The following is a 22,559-nucleotide window of genomic DNA, read 5'->3' as shown; positions in this document are numbered from 1 at the left end:
AGTGCTGTAATGAAATCTTAGTGAAATTCTCACTGAATAAAAATATAATATTGTCACATTTAGCTCTTAATATCCATGCCTCATCAACTCTGACGCTACAGATGAATTACAGTTTCACTTGATTCAAGGCATCCGAACATGAAGTTAAAACCAGGGCACCTCACTCTCTTGTTTCCTAGATTCTTATTTCAGTCAGCATACTGTATCGGTAAGCAATATTTCCTAGCAATTATCAATGTGACGTTTACCTGACACATGATCAAGAGTCAACAACCCTATCACATAAAAAATGAGTATTGCATGGAAAATGTTGTCAATTATCAGCTGAAAGTGTTTCTTGAAATATCTGCATTGCCTCAAAAGGTTAACATTGTGTCCTTCCTAAGGACTGAGAAATCAGATTATATACAAGCAGACAATCTACATAATATTCTTATTAACAGATAATTCTTGTTAGACTGAACTGGATAATTAACTAGTCTAGCCCAGACCAAATTATTATTGCAATTAGAAGAGACAGATACAGCTAATACTGAGACACAACACTTGGCATTGATCCACACTTCTACCTGGACAGCTCAATAGATAATAAATAGTTGTGCTGCAGGTAGTGTCTGTACCTGATGACATACAGAAGTAGTATTGTTTGCTTTTCTTTGAAGTCAACACTAATTATCTACTATTGTACACCAGACCACGAACAAACAGGCTAATTAATTACAACTGAAGGTACTAATCAAGACTCATGTTTGAGAATAGTTCAGACATTTGAGTGAAGTCCTGAAATAATGCTGGCAAATATATATTCATGTGTCATACAAGTAGGTAAGTGAAAACCTGTTTTCAAGGTGTCTACTGGCTAGCGACCAGTTATTGCTACTTCCTCGATATAGTACTTGCGCTGATCTGAATGTGTCAATTTCATTGTTTTTCCAAATGGAATTTTCAGATAGATGTTGGATACCCTAAAACGTTTCCATGGTTAAATAAACAAATATTCAAACCAATAGACAGAAGTTTGTTTTTCTCTCAAATTGTCATTTTCCTATATGGTTTTCTATAAATTTTCACATAAAAGATAAATACAGCTCCACTTGAATGTCCACGTTTTTGTCAACCAGCGAAACAAATTGCTGAATCACAGCATCAAACAGATACAAATCTTATTAAAAAATGCTAATATCAACTGTATTCCTTTTATTTCTTCTACAAACGTCTACCAATCTATTGGAATATGTACATGTTTTGTCTACGAAATTCACCAACAGCCAATACAAGTTACTATAAAGAGAAAATACATCTGTTGGTCCAAGAGTGGAATATCAGTTAAGTTGCATGCTTAAAACGTAAATAATCTGGTGTGATTTACATTTTGGTTTCCTTTCACCAACACCTATCCACAAACAAAATTCCAGTTCGATCTGACAATTAGAAACAATTCAATTAGGTGAATAAAACATCCACAAAATCAGCTCATACCATCATTCGTCCACATTCAAAATGAGAGTAGGGTCTGCACTTTCAAATTTCATTTTAAAAATAAAATACCATTTAATGAAATGCACTCAGTATGTCAAGGTTAGAAAGACAATAACTTATATATGAATTTTATGTAAAATTTGGTGAATAACGTGAACTATTTTGAAAGTGGTGATAACTGTTCCTGTTAGTTGTTTGGAAAGCACAATATGTACTACCATGCCTCCTGTTGGCCACGTAATAGTAAAACAAGAATTTGAGTCATGTCCCATGGAACTGGAAAGCTTTCAGGATTGTAAATTTACATTTCATGTTTGTGTGTTCTTGCTGAACAAACTGATAGGGGTGAGGCAATTAACCAATACATTAACTGTATAATGACTGTAACAGATGTAAATGTAGTGACAAGGGCATAAACCTACTGCATATTGAGACTTCATGTAGTTTAGAGCAGATACCTTTTATTTCAAGTTTGACACTAGCTCTTAATTGAGAACTCTCTGAAACTGTTGCTCTCTTGTAATGGATAATTACACATATGTACAAAGGTCTGCCATGCTAGATTTACAGTTAAAAATTTAACAAGTTAAAAGTTTGAGACTGAAATACTCATTGTCTTGACTAGTTAACAAGAAGTGTTCATTACATAGTTTCAGTAAAAGAACTTGACAAATAACCCTCCAAAGTTATGTCTTGTAATTTCATCATATCCTGTTGCATTCTGGCAACATTTGAACTCTCAAAGTCATTTCATGGCAAGTGATATGGCATATTATTTCTTGGAATTGACAAAATGCCCACTGCAGGTGAAAATGGTTGGAGAAATCATGACAAAATGCTCAACAAAATTACTTCTGCACATAACATTCCATTTTGTATTTCAATTGTGTCTTATTAACTAATCAGAAATTATACACATTCCAATAGCAGACTCCACCTCTAACTGGAAGTGGCTGAACCTTGCAAATGTCACTGTTACTTGTCATCTGTTCCATTGCTACACATGTTGTAGACAACTTACATGAAGCCAGATGATAACATCGATCTATGAATCGGAATGATCATGGTGGCATAGGTGTACTGGGAACAATCCTGGTGGTGTAGGTGTAAAGGGAATGAACCTGGTGAATTAGGTGTACAGGGAATGAGTCTGGAGGTGTAGGTGTATTGGGAATGAGCCTGGAGGTGTAGGTGTACTGGGAATGAGCCTTGTGGTGTAGGTGTACAGGGAATGAGCGTGGTGGTGTAGGTGTACTGGGAACGAGCCTGGTGGTGTAGGTGTACAGGGAATGAGCGTGGTGGTGTAGGTGTACTGGGAACGAGCCTGGTGGTGTAGGTGTACAGGGAATGAGCGTGGTGAAATGGGAATGAAGGAGTACTGGGAATAACTCTAGCGGTGTTGGACTTAAGAGACATTAGTGTACTTGGAATGAGCGTGGTGGTGTAGGTGTACTGGGAACGAGCCTGGTGGTGTAGGTGTACAGGGAATGAGCCTGGTGGTGTAGATGTACAGGAAATGAGCCTGGTGAAATGGGAATGAAGGAGTACTGGGAATAACTCTAGTGGTGTTGGACTTAAGAGACATTAGTGTACTTGGAATGAGCGTGGTGGTGTAGGTGTACTGGGAATGAGCCTGGCAGTGTAAGGCGTAAGAGTAGTGGGGAATGAGCCTGCTTGTGCAGATGTAAATCTTAATATCTTTTCTTTAAATGAAAAGTACCATATATCCTTTGTATGATGCTACTTTATTTAATGAACGCCTCAGAAGCTGTTGAAATGCTATCTGTTTGAGGCTACCCTGTACAAGAAATCTAGATTCTCATGGGGAAAGTATGGTATACAGTTCTGATCTATCATCATCATCCATCGTTAATGTACTGATATCAATGCTATTGATGTTATTTGTATGAAAATGCTATCGATGTTATTTTAATGAAAATCCTTAACTAGAAGAGCTCTCAGTAGGGAAAACAATACAATTTTCAACCAAAAGGTTGCATCCATTGTAAATGTGCATAAAAATGGAAATCACTTCTTTACAAGACAGTAGATGTTGCAAATGGTTTGTATGTAATGCCAAAACTAATATATCAAACCCTCCACATCTGAATATATAGAAATAAGCTTTTATTGTAACATCACGGTTTTATAACTATCTGCTGTTTCATGATGCAAACACAGATCGTCTTCTGAAGCAGTTCAAAACCAAATCAATGTATTGTTTTTTTTTGTGACAAAATACAAACAAATGTTCTGCCAATAGTTCTAAAGGATCTATTATAAAATAGGATAGTCATCAAAAGTTTTATAGTTACATGGCAGTATGAAGGTCAAAGGTTAGACTTCAGTCAAGGTCATACTTTGCTATTTGGGATGAACGTACCACATCTCTACTACAATCCAACTTTCATTACTCATGCAGAAGAAAAGACCAATATTTAGAAACAGCATTTTAAGTTTTTGGAGTGTAAATTGAGTGGGCATTTCACACTGTTGTCGGTGCTAATAGATTAGAATATATTCCCATGAGGTCACAGAAACCTACTTCCATCTTATTCATCGATTGGAGCAACATACATGCAGTGCCACTTGAAATCCTAACATGATAAAATTACAATCACGGCTTGACATTTAAACACTATCATTCTGACATAAAGTTTGCATTTAATAAGATTTGACCATAAAATTTGTCAGCAAACGAGAAGTGACAGATCTCATAAAGTGGAATCCCTGTAGGTGAGAGAGGCGCAATGCTAAAGGCTGCATTTGCTTCACAGAGAGCTCCTGTTGCACAATAGCTTTATACTGACACTAAATTCTTCCACCAAACCATATTAGCTGGATTCAGAAGGTTGCTGATCAGCCCCCAGGGGTAATCAGTGGAAAAAAATCTGTAGCATTGTTGGTTTAACTTGCACAGAAGGTGTGAATGTAGGTTCTTATCGGCTTCTGCAGCCACGGGATACTCTATTGGGACCACGACACTAAACTGTCACAGCTATTTGAATCAATTACAAGCTCTTTCTCTTCTAGCTCACAGGATTAGCTGACGCGGACATGAATGATAGAACTGGCTCTGATGATAAGTGAAGGAGAGGAGTGGGGCCACCAACTACTTGCATTAATTTTTAATTTCCTCCAGTGGGATTTGATATGGCTGCAACGAAATTCTCTTATTTACACCAGGCTATAGCGATTATTGGATGAATTACAGCTCATTCATCAGAAAATGGGGAAAGGCTTGTCCTTAGTGACTTCAATGAAAACTTACAAATCAAGCATCTGTCTTAACCTCTTCCTTAGTAGCCACCATCACACTTATCCAACCACATACTCTCACCCACTCCATTCATTAGACAGTGAGGCAGACAATAATGCAAAAACACACCCAGTTATTTGGAACAGTTACCTGCTACTTTTCCTTTTGAAAGCCTTACGTGACTAATAACAGGTCCACACATCATGATTAGGAACAAAACATGAGAGGCCAGTGTAATTCAGGACACTACAATTACTTGTTTGGAATTAACTTCTTAGCTTTGGAATTAACCCTAGCTATCTAAACCTGAAACTTCAAACAAGTTTCAACAAACTATTTCATTCACTGTTTGTTATCAACTGTTTATCATTTCATGTAATGAGTGCTGTCAGTTTCCCCGTACACATTTCCTTCTTCGCAATGTTCATACGTGCAACCATCAACTTCTCATATGATACTTCACATAGAACTGATTGAGACCAACATCAACTTGTCATTTCTCAGATGATGGTCAATCTTGAATACTTTGATGAGTTCAATCATTTTCTTTGTAAAAACACACAGTAGAAAAAAGTTCCAAAGGCTGAGATGCAGCTTGGCAAGATGATATACTCAGTTCCAGAGTCTATATGCTTAACTATACATAGATTTTTCAGACGGCATACCTGTCTGTCTTGTTGCAGATCTCTGTTGACAGATCAAATGCAGCACCATGATCACATGTGAATAATGCAGAGGTATGGCTACTGTAACCTTGACATTTTGCTGTTTAAATATGTGACGTGCTTGAGGTATCCATAAGACCAAATATATATGGTAACTTTCATCCATTTTCATAAACTTTATAGACCTGACTGAAGGGAGTACAATTGTACTTAAAGAAAGAATTTATCCATGTCAACTTCTATATTTAGAGTGACATGACATTTCGCAGTATGTTCTTAGTCCTTCATCATTTTCACCTGATTACTGAGAAACCTTATGTTCCTCAAAAGAACAAAGCTGACACCCATAACTTCTCGTCTTTATGTGTATCACTTCTTAATACCTTTCAAAACCTCTACAAACATACTGAATACCAAAAGAAAGCTGTTGATGCTATAAGTGATCTGTAGCTCTTTATACAGCAAAACACAGATTAGCTTGATCTTTAACATCAATGAAAGTGTCTGAATACTGCAGTTAAGTCAAGCAGAGTGATGAATATGTGGGCACTAAGTTCTGGGCTGTGGAAAGGACCAGTCAGAAGTGATGGAGTGGGAACACGACTGAAGACTTGCCTAGAAATGATGGCTGTTTGATAATCAGCTGACATTGAATTCAGGGAAATCGAGGGACACAGGTAACAAAGAAATGAACCAACACCCCTCTCCCCATGAATCTGAGACTTCAGTTGACACAGGAACTGAAACTTCAGCAAATGAATGTGAAAACATTCTTGTTGTTTATGTATGTTCATGGCTAAATGTATGTTTAGTAAATTGGCCACAAAAATTCACTATGGACTCTTAACAATGTCCTAAGCACTAAATTGGTCCTATAACTTTCTGAAATTGGCAACATTGATTGCAAGGAATGCATTCCCCATGAACTATGTAAAACAGAAGATATGCATGGTAATGCCATGAGATAAGGCTTCACATAAATGCCCTGATGTTATCCTGTCAGAAGATATTCATACGCTCTTGCCATGTTATCCTCATTCAGTGAATGAGAAAATATTCAAATTTGCTCCTTCACGAGATGGGATCAACATGGCATTTTGCAAGACACTATGAATATTCTATTTACTGCATCCCTTATTGTAGTAATATTTGATGGCAAACTATTGATTTTGTTCTAATTTATCCCAAATGGACTGTTGTTGTTCGTAGCAAGGCTATTGTTTGATTTCCTCCATTGCAGTGAGTGAGTGAGGAAACGAGGGAGCAAGTTAAACCACAGCAGGCAGACTCTACTGACATATCAGGCTACCTGTCATACCAGCAAATGATGAATTAGGACATACATGGGCAGCACAATTATGAAGAGTTTTGTTTTGTATCATATATGAATTACAGGATCAAACAAATCAGGACAGAAAGGGAAGTGCAAGGACACCTTTTTAACAGTGAATAGTACAACTATATTAACAGTTACTTCTATTACAACCGTTTTGCCTCAGAAATTGATGAAACAGAATGGGTCATAAGAAACTGAATGCTGACCTTTACCTTGAGCCATTGAAATACATTTAAAGTATGGACTCCGTCATCCAAGGTCAAAGTGCCACAGTATGGGACCGTTCATAATTTATGCCACACCTTACCCATGTAAAATGCAGTATTTCTTTCTGTGAAAATAAACCACAAATCAGAGTTCTGAAATGATTTACTTTGACCTTTTCTTGACAGGTGCGGAAGAATACCTCAGGGCCAGAAAGAAGTCAATGGATGAATATTCTCTGATGTCAACAATATTAATGAACATAAGAAATCTATTTAGTGTACGGTTTATTTCATGAGACTTAGGTAGAACCAAGCATCCACTAGTCTGCAGCTTTCAGTATGACATCCTTATCTCAGGTTATTGACTGTGATGGCAACATTTTCAAAGTAATTAACCTTCTGCAAACTCTGGACCATATTTTAATATTGATCGAGCCTCAATGCCCCCAAAATGCAAAACTTATTATGTCTCCACAGTCCCAATTATAGAGGCCACACAGGGGTTATATATCACCAACATTAACTAATATACTTATCTGACATAACAGAGAAGTCAAAATAAGTCAGGTGCAGGTCAGGCCATTACACACCATGAAATATGCTTCACATCAAAAGTTTAGACTCACCAGTCTAAATACAGCCACTTACTTCAAGTGACTGTTCTCCGCAAAATTCTGCACAAAATAGTCCACACCGTTTATAGGTACTGTTTACATATGAACTGAGGCATTGCAAAACAAATTCTTTACAGTGAAAAGATTATTGTCATGATATCAATAAATCATAAAAATTAGTGGCCAATTATGAATAAAACTTTACACTTTGATGCAGCTGCTTGCATATTTGCACATCCTTTTAAACAATTTGCTGCATGATCCTTGTGCAATTCATCTGCATAAGGTTTGCAGTTGGTTCCCCCAAGAGAGAAATCAATCTTCAATGTAAACATATATATACATAACATATAGTTAGTGTTTTGAGTGAGTTTTAACTTTTTGATGGGGAGTATATTTATGATGAAACAGGTCAACTCTGCAGTAGCATGGCCAAGGTGTGGGACAGGCCAGCATCTGTGATGTGAGACTTATATATATCACCACAGAAAGAAGGGAAAGAACTAGTACACCATGACAATGAAGGCCTCAATAAGTTAGTTTCAGTTAATTAAACTTCAACGTTTTGTGAACACCTGATGAACAACTAAGGGTGTTTTTAGAAGATATTAAGTGACCTGTTTTCTTAAACAATAATCATGTCATACAGTGTTGCAGAGTCATGGGTTATACTGACAAACAATTACTTGTAATGGGAATAGTGAGTGATCAAGTTCAAGTCAGCAATATTCTAGTTTTAAGGTGGTGGTTTGTAAATCCAGCGATCACTAGCATGAGCAATGATCAACACAACTGGAACAGGATGACATGTGTCACCCAAGTCAGCGAGCCTGACCACCCGCCCCAGTTAGTCGCCTCGTAGGGCAAGTATGGGTTAGGGGATTAGCTGATTCTAGTCAGCATTTCCAAAGGTGTGTAGTGTGAAATAATTATCATTTGTGAATCACTTGTGATAAATTCAATCTGCCAAATTAATAATGGCAGCTATAAGTGACACTATGCCTCCACTTCCCATGGTAAGTAAGTTGTTGAGACGGACTGATAATTGTGTCCATTTGTTGAAAAAGAAAGCACTACTTAGTCTTTTAAAGAATGACAAATCTGACAGAAATAAGAATGAAAAGAACAAAAGATATAACATCCCAACAAAAAACAATGGCAGACAAACCGTGACAATGTGATTTGCCGTCAAGCAGGAAACAGTTGTCTGTTTCCTCTGTGTAACTTTATATTTACATTTTTCAGTTCACAAACACAAAACAAGCGCTTAGTTAGTCAAGTTTTCATAGAAAATATTGAACTTGGGAACGAACTATTCAGAGCAAGATCCGCAACCTTCATGTGTTGAAAGCAGAAGCAGTTATTGATCTCCACTTTGTGACATATCTCTATTGATAGTTGCTATGTGAGTAACAGAACATGTATCATTTACGTAAGTATGTCCTCAAAATCTACCATAGTTTCCAAAGACATAATTAAATGGGGGTGGTGGTGGGGTAGGGGCTGCTTTTTGAATGTTTCCTATAACAAAATGTGCATTCTTATCAATAACGAATGCTTTCACTCCAAACTCCAAAAATACATTGTTCATCGGCTAAAGCTTAACAAGATATGCATACCAGAAGCTTATCTAAGATAATACTGTCAGAACTTCTTTCAGTAGATTCATCATGTTTTCAATGAAACTCAAATCACCTCAACAAAACCTAACATTTAATTTTAAAAGATAATTTTTCTAACAATTGGGTATTTACTCCTATGCCTGTTTATGTGTAAGTAATTGCATGTTTTGAGGAGTAACTAGCATTTTGTGTTCTCTCACTAGTTTAAAGACTTGACTTAAGTGTTTTCACCCACAGTTTCTTATCCTTATTGGGCAATTAACACTGATAAAACATAAATATAAATGCTACTCAAGAGACATAAGTTTTTAGCAATTCTTATATTGCCAAATAGTTGGCAGCCATGCATAAACACTTAACATGGAAGCCACGTGACTATTACAGTGATCTTCAACAGAGGCTACGGCTATAATAGTATATGTATATACGTAGACATCACTTGACATTTGCTAACGCTGTTTAAGAGTTTGGGTGCCACGACAAATTATCATTTGCAAGCCAATTTAGAAAGTAAAGTATGCTAGGTATTATAGACCTATTGTGTTTTAAGAGATTCTCACGTATTTTTTGTACTCACTTATTTGTAAAGAATTGAGTAAATGTGATTTTATTGTGTAAAATACACAAATGGGAGTTTATCTGGAACTCTGAATAAGACAAGAATCTGGAAACATTTCATCTCAATTTTTATTTTCTTACTGACATTTGCTGCAGCATTGTGTCTGAAGACCAAACTCAAAATAGGCCTAGGTGAATCCCTGCAATCCACAGAGATCAGAGAGCCAGTGCACTGGATATTCCCTCATCTGATGGTGTTGAATCTGCCAGGAGTGTTGCATTGTTACCCCGATTATCACACCCAGTCCCATCACTCTACTTACACTGAACTTACCTCCCTTCTCTCTTCACTGCTGAACCCTCACTGTTGAAGAATTACTATGTAGTTCAAAAGATTACTTTGTATACTCACAGTAAATAGGCTATGCTCACACAAGTGACTGTTTTATGTCCCTTTTAGAAATATTCCAGTAATATCCAACAGGGGACACCTGAAATGGGCTTAACACATTCTAACCATAGGGGAAATTCAACCCTGGTGTTCAGCATGACAAGTGGATGCTATAACAGGTTTATTCCCAAAAGTTAGACACCCCATTTGTCAGACAGACCAATCATAAGACAAATTAATCAGGTGTGATTGTGACTGGATCAGTCAATTACTTAATACTTTGTATTATGGTAAGACTGCAGTGTACCCAAATGCAACAAACCATAACTTTTTGTTAACTAGTCTGACAAATGGGACAGCTAACATATGGGAGGTCACCCTTTAACCACTAGGCTGCCCAACCGACCTATGTGCACATAAAAAGATCTTACGAACAATAACACAGTTGTTATCCATAAAAGTTTGAAAACATTGCATGAAACATTGGTGTGGTCTCTACAAATAGTAAGTATCTGTCTCCAAATGGTTTGAATGTGTTTAACACTATCCTCAGAGAAAAGAGTGGAATTGTTTTTCTTTTAGCATCCAAAATGAAATATTCATTCACAGATCAAAAGTTTTTCAAACAGCATGCCATCCATCCCTACATTATTGAGAAGGTGCCAACTTCATTTCACACATTAGTTTACGTGTAGTCAAAAGGAAACTGCTCTCACTCTCTATCTAACGTAACTGCTCCCTAGAACACATTATGGGAATTGAAATAACATGAAAACACAGTAAATGATTCTCACAAAATAAATACACATGCTGATTTGCATTATGTGCAGTGACTGGTAATGTGTCATGTGTTTCCCACTCTGCAGTTAAAGGCAGACGTTGGCAAATGGTAATGCCTGAAATTGGCTTTACCTCTGAAGCTTTGTAATCACCATAAAGACATCCCTATTACTTGAGAGGCTGGAAGCAATTGTTCAAATGGTATTTGATAATCCCATTCATTGCAGCGCATGCTGAGTGTATAGCATGCATGTAATGTGATATGATATATGTTTGCACACTGCAGCACCTGACAGCATGACTTTTACCTGAGGAGTTATTCACCACACCTAAGCCAATCATATTCTGTCTACACGCCAAAGCCAAAATATTCCACTGACATGTAGCAGTATGTTCTCAACCAAATAAATGACCTGATGACTGAATAAGAACATACTCTGAAATGTTGTTTCTCAAAATACTGAAGTTGACATCAATAAATCTTCCACCTTTAATCATAGGTTATGTATGACGTTGACAACTACTCTTGATGGGTCTGCGGTCAAGACTGCTTTAATTTGTCAAAAAAAGAGAGGTACCTACTGACCTATCAAAAAGCCCATAATTGCACATTATCTGTACAGTGTAGCATCTGACAGCACTAGAAACCACCTGATTCCCATGTGGCATTACTCTGCCTCCAGTTCCTACTCTGGTTGTGATTAAGCAACACATTAGGAGTCATCACAATTGCTCAAGGAGCTTCATAAATACTGAATATATTCTTCCGATTCAAGTGTCAGTCTGTTCACACATGAGTGAATTAACACTTTTACTTGTCGAACATTTCTTTAAGCAGAACATGATCAAAAGTTTCAAGGCAAAAATATATGCAAAAAAATTGGAGTCAGTATTTCAACCCCAAAGATGGTCAATCAAACAGAAAACTGTTGAGTTCAGTTGAGTTTAAAAATCCTGAGGCATGTATATTGCAAGCAATCATTGAAGAATTCTAAGATCCAATGTTTAACACACAAACTCGATGACAATCGATTTTAACAACTCACCCGAACCAACCTCGAATCCTTGCTCTTGGGGAAAACTCTTTTGCTTTCCCACCAAACCTTTTCAACTTGGGACAGTCACATTGCCTGAAAAAAAACCCCCAAAAAACCAAAACATGAACTCACTGAATCCTAAAACAAAATTTCTGAACATTGATAACAAGTTTGCAATGCAAGGGAAACAACTCTTGGTTACAGCTGTAACAGTAAAAGTTCCCCACACATATTATTTGTTCCCATCCTTATGTTTATTACAGTTGTCTTATCCTAGTGAGGATCTGGGTTTAAAATAGGTTCCCTGCAACCAATGGTGATCTCCAAGCATGATTCTTGGTTACAACATGTTCAAATCTCCTGGGGATATCCTTGGATACATTAGGTAACCAGCAACCTAGGCTAATCTCTTGGGGTGGATCTTAGTTAAAAGGTACGTTCCCAGCAATCTACGCTTATCTTCTGAATATACAGTAACATTTAAACAGCTCCATGAGGTCTACTTCATCTTTTAACACGCTAATACAGAAGCCTGTCCCCATTATCAGAATCTATGGAAATGCTTTCAGAAAACATTCCAACAACCTTGACATGTAAAGGTGTATGATGTATGAGTTGTGTAGAATGAATGACTGGATACTGACCTGGCATGCAAGGCTTCCCACTTGAGTACTTCCTCCCAGGCTTGGTCATTGTTAGCATTGTGGATGCTGATGATGTGTTGCATGTCTTCTGGCTTCATGTCATCATCCTTCCATCGCCAGCCTCCACACACAAAGAATCAAACATTGCCAGCATTCAAACACACAAATATTGAACATTGTAATCTTGCACACACACACACAGAGCAGGTGACGTGAGAAATGGGCTTCACACATGCTTCTCATGTGGGGAAATGAAATTTTCTGAATAAAATTGATATTTTATACTTATCCTGACTCATGCTTAATTGTTTATCTCCTCTTCCCTTGTGAAGGTAGTGGAATACCTGAAATCCCTTGAAGTTCTCGTCTATAAGAAGCAGACGTAAAAATACACTCACCCACGAGTAGCCTCCCTTTCCCGTGCACATGGTCAGCTGATTGGCCATGATTATCACTGTCTCCTATTAATCATCCAAAATAAGAATATAGGAATTCAGCGTGCCTGAGAGGGGTGGCTAGGAGGACTTCCTTCGTGAATCAGGATAAGCATAAAATATCAATTTTATTCAGAAAATTACACATTTTTCCTTAGCCTGACTCATGCTAAACTGCTTACAGAATCCGAAGGAAACGGCGGTGGGTCAGGCCACGCTAGATTCAGCCGGCTGTCAGCTAATATTATGTCCAAAATGTCCCCTCCTCCTCCTCCTCCTCTTCCCCCCCCCTTCAGGAACTTGTAACGGCGATAATTTGGTCCTGTTCTTCTATTATTCATTGTAGATTCATGGGGGGATCACATCCAGTCGAACTTGTCTTCTGCAGACGTGACTGGCACGTGATGACAAAAAGTAACTAGCGTCCTGCTAGTCTGATGCAACTTAATGTCAAGATATTGTAATCGAGACTAGTTGCGACATGTACATGTATCTTCATTATGAGCACAAGGTCATAATCACTCATGCTAGTCTGTTCAACACATGCACTTTCCACAGACTTTCCACCATTATACTCTGCAGAGCGTCTGGCTTCCACAAGTCATGTGATGAACTCAGGGCCTTCAGGGAACTGTTAGTTGCTGTGCAACGACAAGGGGCCCAAACTGATGAATGCCAGAGACCTCCTCCGTGGCTGTCTTGTAGATAATGGTTGGAAAAGACCGTGTTTGACTTCCAAAAGCAGCCCTCCATTAAAGTTGACAGCGAGCAATTCCCACGTAGCACTACTGTAGAGGCCAAGGCTCTGACTTCATGTGGGTTGGAGGCTCGTGGAGGTTCCTGCTGCTTAGCAGAATCTCAGTACAACAGCTCTGATCCACACTGAGGTAGTGTTGCGGGATAATTCTGTAGGTGTCTCAGTTGAACTGAGGAATGATCGAGCGGCTCAAACGCATCACTTGTGAGATGTTGGAGTACGACATTTAGATCCCATGCTGGAGCTCTAAATCTTCCAACTTGAAAGAGTGTAGTTATGCAAGTAACTCTGGTACCTTAGTCAGCTTGGTCCCTGTTCCCATGGTGACGACTGAGCTAAGAGCTGCCAGGTATGTAGATAATGTAGAGCCTTTCAGACCTCTGGAATGATGTAGATGGCATAGATAATTTGCTATCTGAGGTTGTGTCGCCTTCATCGCTGAGAATCCTTTCTTTCTGGCGCATGCCTCAAATCGTTTCAAGGCTAAGGTGACTGCTTTCGCTGCTCTCACAGAATATCCTCTGTGCTTTAAACAGGTCTTGTAACGGTCCATACGTGAAGTCGGAGATTCTACCAATCTGTTAGTTGTAGTACTGGTTGTATTAACTCTGCCATAAGTTTTGGAAACCAATGTCTCATTGGCCAATAAGGTGCAACCTAAATCAGTTGTAACCCCTTCGTTTGTTTGATTTTCCTGATGACTTTTGGTAGCAGCACTGGGTAGGGGAAACGTGTTTAATCCTTCCCACAGGATGCTGAGAGCGTCTGTTGCCCAGGCTAAGGGATCTGATAGCAGTGACAAAAAGGTTGTTGTCTGTTTGTTGAACTTGTTGCAAATAAGTCTATTTGCGGCGATCTGAATGCCTGACTGATTTCCGATGCAGCATCCATTCTGTTCGTGATGGACAAAGAGGACGAGATAGGGCGTCTGCCATGATGTTGCAGGCTTCTAGTATGTGACATGGTTGTACTTGAAGATTCAGACTGTTGACTAAGTCGAAGAGTTGAAACGTCATGTGCAGTAGAGATGGCGGTCTTGTTGACCCTTGTTTTACGTAAAATGCCACTGTTGAGTTGTCCGTGTGGATCATCAGTGGTACTGACCAGTGACGGATGGCAAGAATGACCCATTTCATTTCCGACTGGCTGATGTGAAGATCCTGTTCCTCTTTGTTCCAGGCCCATGCTGCTACCTCGTCTAGATGAGCTCCCCATCCTTGTAGAGATGCGTCTATGTAAAGACGGTTGTTGAATACCCGCTCTAACATATAAGTCCCCGCGTATTCGATCGGCGAGTCCAGCAAAGTAGAAGGGGCTTCACACTGTCTGGGAGCAGAATCTGGCCTCTGTTGTTGAGATAAAGACTTAAGAAGCATTGTAATGGACACAACTGCAGTCCTTCTCTTTCGGTCATATCTTGTGCTGACGTGAGAAGACCTAGTAGACACTGCCATAGTCAAAGTGTGAATGGAGGCAGTAGTGCTTGCTTTATCATTTCTTGAATCTTACCCACCAGTCCTCTGGGATGACAATCTGATTCAATGTGGTGATGAAATGAATCCCGAGCAATGTGAGATCTTGTTCTAGTTCCAATTTCGACTTCAAATGATTTACTAACCATCCCAGTTGTGTTAGTAGCCTGATTGTGAAGTCTAACTGTAGTCTGAGTTGATTGGCTGCGTTGAGTGTAGTGACGGCTGAGTTGTAGAGTTGCTTGCCACGATGCCAGAGGTTGCTGACAAAGTCTGTGATGTCTGATGATGTTCATAAGGGTTCTGAGGCATTGATGATGCTGTTGGGGTCGATCTAGAAGATGACGCACGTTGATTAAAATGGTTGATATCTTGCTCAATGCCTAGAATCAATTGTGGCTTGTCAAAGATGTGTCGTTCTTGTAAAGGGACAAAAGATTTCTTCATCAAAGAATGTTGATTCTGCGATGATTTAGATGAAGATAAGTTTGACTTCGACGATCTAGACTTCTTTGACTGTCAGCCCTGCCTCTGCAGACGGTCTCTTCTGTATCTTAGGAGACAACTCGCCAGACCCTAGACATAACCTCGTACATTCAGCTGACATATCTCTGGAATAGTGGAATGAATCTCAGCAGAAATAGATAAACGGTTACCTGAATTCATAATACCAGACTTTGCCAGAGCTAACACAAGCCAACACTGCCTGTTCCTCGCACGTCTGTGAACAGACTGTATGTATAAAGTAAATTCTGAATCATAAATTTCTGCAAACTTTACAATGAGTATCAGAAGAACATAAGGGCTTACATGCTGGACAAACTAAGCGCGGGTCAACCGCTGACAGCCATAATCTACAACGTAGATTACGGCATGATTTCATCAACTGAAAACTTAGAGCTAAATAAAGACACAATAATCACAAAAATGATACATAATGATGCATATAAATAAGCCAAATATCACACACAACACAAATTTAGTCAAAGGACCAAAGGAACTGAAAAATTTATCGTCGTATATGGGACCCCTGGTGCCTTCAGCCACCCTTGGTCGGGCAATAGGTAGAGAGTGATAATCATGGCCGATCAGCTGACCATGTGCACATGAGGAGGAGGCTACTGATGGGTGAGTGTATTTTACGTCTGCTTCTTTTAGACGGGAACTTCAAGAGATTTCAGGTATCCTACTACCTTTGCCAGGGAAGAGGAGATAAGCAATAAGCATGAGTCAGGATAAGGAAACATTTGATTTCTGGTGTTCAGTGTGATGAACAATGCATTAACCACTAGGATACACCATCACTGCTGAGACAACAAAGATCACATAAAGCATGAAAAGTAAAACATGGTCATCACTGTACATAAATGGCAGGCATTTTGAAAATGACTGATACTGTGCACTATTTTCCAAAGAAGGATTTCCAAGACTGTGACAGAAGCTAACATGACACGTTTACTGAGATTCACATGACTGATACACATTTTTCAAATTTTTAATTACAATTTTTGACAGGATAGTTAATATTAAAGTCAATATCTGAGAATTGAACACTGATTCAAGAAGTTGGTATTGAGACATCTACATCACCATATACATCTCCCATAACAGCAATCATTTGACAACAAATCTGCTCACCCTTTCTAAGCATAGCATTCCAAAACATCTGTTGAGAAGGGTACACCCAGTTTTCATTTTCTGTACCAGCCTTTGGTATTTTTGATGTTACACGACTTGTTGGCAGAGGAAAGGGCTGGTCAGGGGCTGGTCTCTGGTTTGGGGGAGGCATCTGCAACAAGAATGCTCATTTGTTGTAAATACTGTCAATGACTGTCTTTCCTGGCAGTCAGCCAGATAAGCATATTTTTACAACCTCAAATCGCTCCCGACCCATAAAGGTCCAGGGTAGAATAATAGGCCTTCAGCAACCCATGCTTGCCATAAATGGCGACTATGCTTGTCATAAGAGGCGACTAACATGATCGGGTGGCCAGGCTTGCTGACTTGGTTGACACGTGTCATCGGTTCCCAATTGCGCAGATCAATGCTCATGTTGTTGATCACTGGATTGTCTGATCCAGACTTGATTATTTACAGACCGCTGCCATATAGCTGGAATTTTGCTGAGTGCATTGTAAAACTAAACTCACTCACTCACACAAATCACTCAACCAGTGCAGTCATGGTATACTGCAGGATTACCTCTTGTGCATATGAGAAGCAGCAATAAAATGATACAGTATTGCATTCAACACAAAGCCCATGACACAATACATCAGTTTAAACCACTGTATTGCAATGCATTACATTAATGGTCTGAAACAGTGACAGAAAATGTCCAACAACCAGTTTATGCAAATTTGCCATTCGTACTGCACTGAAGCCTCTGTTTCTACACTAAAAATAATCCCATAAAAATCTGTAAAATTTATAAATAAATTACTAAACTATTGAAAAACAGAGTACAAAATCAGGGTATGAATCACGTCAAACCCATAGAATTGTGGTATATATCACATTGCAAACTCACCACATTGTTACATCACTTGTGTATTCTGAATCAAGGTAGGTCATTGTTTATGGAATTATTATACTAGTAAATTAACCATTCACTACAGTAATGGCTACATTTATCATGGTTTAGATTTACAACGAGAAAGGAAGAACTTCCATTTTAAACATTTAACAAAGGTTCAGCCATGCACACTAAATCAAAGCATTCTTTACATCTGTAATTATAAGACAAGTATATCGATGGCAATGCCTTCTTTATGGTATAAAACAACGTTCTGGGCTACTTTTTGCTCCTTCTACTTGCCCTGAAATGTTGTGTTGTACATAATAAAGAAGAAGTTGTCATCCATATACTCATCTCATATATTCACCAACTTCTAAATGGCTCTCAAGAATGTTTCGTAATTACCATATTATCAAGGTTAATTTTCTCCTCTTGTGATGCCTGATGCATAGGACATTCACTTGGGTAATTGGATGGCGCTGCTGACATGGCAGAATTCACATCCTTAGGTGACTGCTTCTGATGCATGGGACATTCACTAGGAGGGCCACTCTGGGTACTAGCCATAGTAGGAGCAGGTGAAGAGTTCGAGGCACCCATGGCTTCGGAGCGACAGGACGTTGATAACCGGGAAAAGGCCTTTCACGTTGCTTGATCAGAGGAGACTGACACCAGTTGCACTTCAGGAATTATTTTAATCACATGTTCAACCATCAGTTTCCTATATCTGGAATAAAAGAATGAATTAATTTCATCTGTGGTATTGTGGCTAAAATGGTTCACATGACAATTTATTGTATTGTCAATTTTTCTCAATTCGCTTCTTCATCAACTTTATAGAATTTAAAGGAGATTATATTAATATGGTGAGTTTGCTCTGCTTTCAGCAAGGACAAGGCTGATGCCAGATGTTACCAATGACATGCTGACAATGCAAGATAACAACCAAGACAACAATCTGTGTAATTAACCATGATGGCCAGCCTTTGGCCTTTGTCCATGTAAATACGGATAATAGGAATTCATATCAAAATATAATTTTCACCAAGGTCAGATATTTTTGGATTACAGAAACTTAAAAAATACTGTTTGGTATGTCTGAAATAAAACAGAATAAAATAACTTAAAACATACAAAAATAAAACCGAATCATTAGGCATACCGGATATTATTCGATATTTTTTTCTTTAGTTAAAATGTTATTTGTATCTGACTAAGCATTGCAGGGGGTCTTAGGATCACCTTTAGTCAACTAAACCATGAAGTGTGCTAATACTAAGGCTGGTTATTGACAGATTATAGAGAATAGATAACTTAACATTGATCAATTATTGAATAATGTTCTAGAGTTAACTTTCAGCAAAAGTGTCTGAAAGAAATGAAAATATTTTTTCCCCCTATGGACAACATTTCTAATTATTGATAAACTCAGCCAGCCTAAATACACATATTTAACCCTCAGTCACAGTATTCTTGTTCGTCATTCAGTTTTTACATTTTCAGTAACATTGAGAGAGTGGGATGAGATTGCTTGATACTGAATACATTGGCTGGTGGAAATGTCACTGTGGGACAGTCTTTAAAGACTTTTAAGTGTTGATTGAAACATATGTATTCACAAGAAATGAATGGGCTTTACGCCACTTTTAGCAATTTTCCAGCAGTATCATGGTGGGGGGCACCAGAAATGGGCTTCACACATTGTACCCATGAGGAGAATCAAACTTGGGTCTTCGGTGTGACTAGTGAATGCTGTAAACATTAGGCTATCGCACAAGTTCTTAAAAAGGAGACTGATACAAATGCCACAATTTCTTAATTCAACATATATACAATCAAGAACATATTGGCAGAGAAAAAGTGAAAAGAGTGAAATGAACTGGATAACAGTTGTCCATACAAATGTTTGAATGAGTGCGTGCCCATGTATCAAAAGCAGCAGGTAAGGGCTTTGGAATAGTTATCTGATACAATTTACTTAATACTTTCTTATTGTACCTAGCAAAAACATGAAAACATGAATAGGTACTTCATGCCAGGGTTTGCAGTGGCATATTTTAATATTTGACTGTCATGTGGGCCAGTAGAAAATGAAAATCCCAATCAAAGGTAAAGTATGTCCTGGTATTTAATAGCTGATAATACTGACTTTTTTCGGCATCTTCTCATGACCAGTCATATTCTAGTACTTTGCACAGGACATAGGGACAGTCAAACCCTCAAATATTACTGATCCCTGTTAGTGGCAACAGAAAGACTGCATGGGTAAAAAAATGTAAAATTTAAGGTGTCGGCGGTTAGCATGATCATAAAACAGCATCCATGTCTGAGGCACCAGTAAGATCTAGGACTTTGTCCAGCATAGGAAGGTTGCAATCAGGACCTTGCATGCCTTGATCCTTAGCCCTTGGATTCCCTGATGACTCCGTCACTATCCTTACGAGTTCAGCATTATTTGTTAAGCAAGCACCAATTTATCGTATGTATCCATTTCCCATTCACGAAACTGTGATTTTGGATTAACTTCTCTCACATTTCTTTAACCATGTTTTCCAAATCAACATAATTTGTACATATGGAGGATACTGTCATTGAACCCACAACACTTTCCCTAGCTGCGGCAAAAATCAAGAGTATACTCCTGCATGTGGCTTCAGCAGGGATGCCCAAGGCTCCTCATGCCATACTGAGAACCACATACTTACAATGTTCGCTTCTGTTCTTACAAAATCATTACCAAAATCACTCACTTATGCACACAGTTTAGTTTAGCTGAAATTACCTTCTTTGCTACCACTTGGTATGTTGCAGATAATGAACTGGATGAATGCCAAATGTCACCGTAATCACTCACACGTGTCTGTGGACAGAAGTCACACAGTTCCATTGCTACACTTATCCTATGTACATGTATCTGTTTTCTGCTTAAGGTAGCTTGCATACTCCAGCCACTGGGTTATCTGACCATGTCTCCTCACCAGGGGAGGACCAGTCTCCATAGCACAGTGGCCATGGTCTCAACAGCCATCATGAACAAATTGACTTGAACTTCTGTTCATGGAACATTCACAGACTTCTATTAAAGTTAGATGATAGAGAACTCTTCTGTTTTGTTGAACAGTTCACATTATTGTTGAAACAATGATACATGACTTAGAGAAACTGAAAGACCAGTTTGCTGACTATATGACTGATCGCAATCTTTGATTGCTAATGGGGAATTTTAATGCCCAACCTGGAATTCTTGATAATTTTGTTTTGGAGGATGAAGAAGACATCCGTTTTCTAAATTTCTAAACAACACCTCAGCATCTCTTAATACAAAGAAATATGAGCATATTAGTCAAAAAAGAAAAATATTTAAAACTGGCGCTTGTGAAAAATTGTGTATCTGCCTGGAACTACTACGTGAAACTCGCAACATCGTTGGATTTCTGTAATGACATGGCTGGTAGAGATGAAACATCAATGAGCGGAGCTTATACGCACTTGCTGAGCTTGACGACCTTGTTGCTATGCTAGCGTCATAGGGCATTGTTTCAAGAACATGATTTTGAACAAAATAACCTGCAATTACGTAAAATAGTATAATGACATGTCGTTAAAGTTTGTGGTGCTGTATTCTAAAGGCAGGCCCAAGTTCTACTGTAATAAGGGGATATGTATACTTTTAAAAGGATGTCACTATCGATCTCCATGTAATTATCAGCTAATTAGCTTTGAAGTATGTTCTCCACACATTGTTATTTTTGTAAAATCTGTTGCCCTTTAATTCTGAATAAACAATATTATTAAGTATCTGCCACCAATGTATTGGTTCAAGGTAAACTGTACACACCTCTTGAAAGTCACATGTGAGACTTACAACTTTACCTCATAGCTGGCCCTGTGGGCCAAAATAGTTTCTATATACTTCATTTAAATTTTGACCATGTTACTGACTATGGCAAATATTTAAAAAATAATTTACAATTGTGGTAATCAGATGACGTTGTATAGTTCATGATCAATCAAGCTATAACCTACAAAGATCAGCCTACCCATTCATCAAGCAATAAATGCGATTTGTCTGGAAAATACTTTCAGCCAATAAACGTTTGTAATCAACGGTGACCACCAAGTTATGCCTTTTCTTATTTGCAGATGTTCAAGTTTATCTCACTTACAGGTAGTTCATTCATTATATTATTTTAACACCTCATCTCATTTTCCTACGTTTAGTACTTGTCTAATGTTTTTCAGTTCTTGGGGTTTCATACACAGTCATTGCATCAAGGTGATCTAAGTTACGTGTAAATACAACAGTTAAACATGTGTGATGGGCACTGTTATGTTGGTAAACAATGTTGTTATTGCTAAAGGTTTTACTTGAATTACGTTGTATTTTTGCTGTGCATGTTGACATCTTTGCTCGGGATTGCATCTTTTACAAACTCGATTCGTCTCGATGTCAACTAAATCATACCAAACGTTTTCAAATCTAATTGTTGAACTGCCTCAGAAAGTACATAACACGAAAATGAGAACAATTCCTTTCACACTTTATGAAACACTTGTCAACTGAATCAAGAACTGAATTAATGTTTACCTTAACGGCTAAGTTTTGTCAATGTCACTTCAAGCACACACACATGTTCCGTCTGCTTATATCACAACTTCCTGCAACACTGCGCATGCGTAAATAGGAACTATTTTCCAAAAACAACTTATACCTCTGTTGCCTAGGACAATGAACTTCAAATGTCAATGTGCATGATATGCAAACGCTTGATACAGTATTGTAACTG

At 38.3% G+C, this 22,559-nt stretch overlaps 1 protein-coding gene across 1 annotated transcript in view; it reads right to left on the bottom strand.

The window, feature by feature from the left end:
• The window catches only part of LOC137290698 (holocytochrome c-type synthase-like), a 33,803-nt gene extending 11,346 nt beyond the window's left edge, over window positions 1-22,457 (bottom strand). Inside the window, exons 1-5 of the mRNA XM_067821780.1 lie at window positions 22,361-22,457; window positions 18,178-18,499; window positions 16,893-17,043; window positions 12,592-12,712; window positions 11,957-12,040 (exon numbers count right to left, since the gene is read on the bottom strand). Of these exons, the coding sequence (XP_067677881.1) occupies window positions 11,957-12,040; window positions 12,592-12,712; window positions 16,893-17,043; window positions 18,178-18,372 (551 nt within the window). The 5' untranslated portion in view covers window positions 18,373-18,499; window positions 22,361-22,457. The remainder of the gene's footprint in view (window positions 1-11,956; window positions 12,041-12,591; window positions 12,713-16,892; window positions 17,044-18,177; window positions 18,500-22,360) is intronic.
• Window positions 22,458-22,559: the final 102 nt, after the last annotated feature.

The sequence above is a fragment of the Haliotis asinina genome, chromosome 7 (assembly GCF_037392515.1).
Source record: "Haliotis asinina isolate JCU_RB_2024 chromosome 7, JCU_Hal_asi_v2, whole genome shotgun sequence".
NCBI lineage: Eukaryota > Metazoa > Mollusca > Gastropoda > Lepetellida > Haliotidae > Haliotis > Haliotis asinina.
This window is presented reverse-complemented; position numbering and strand designations above follow the sequence as displayed.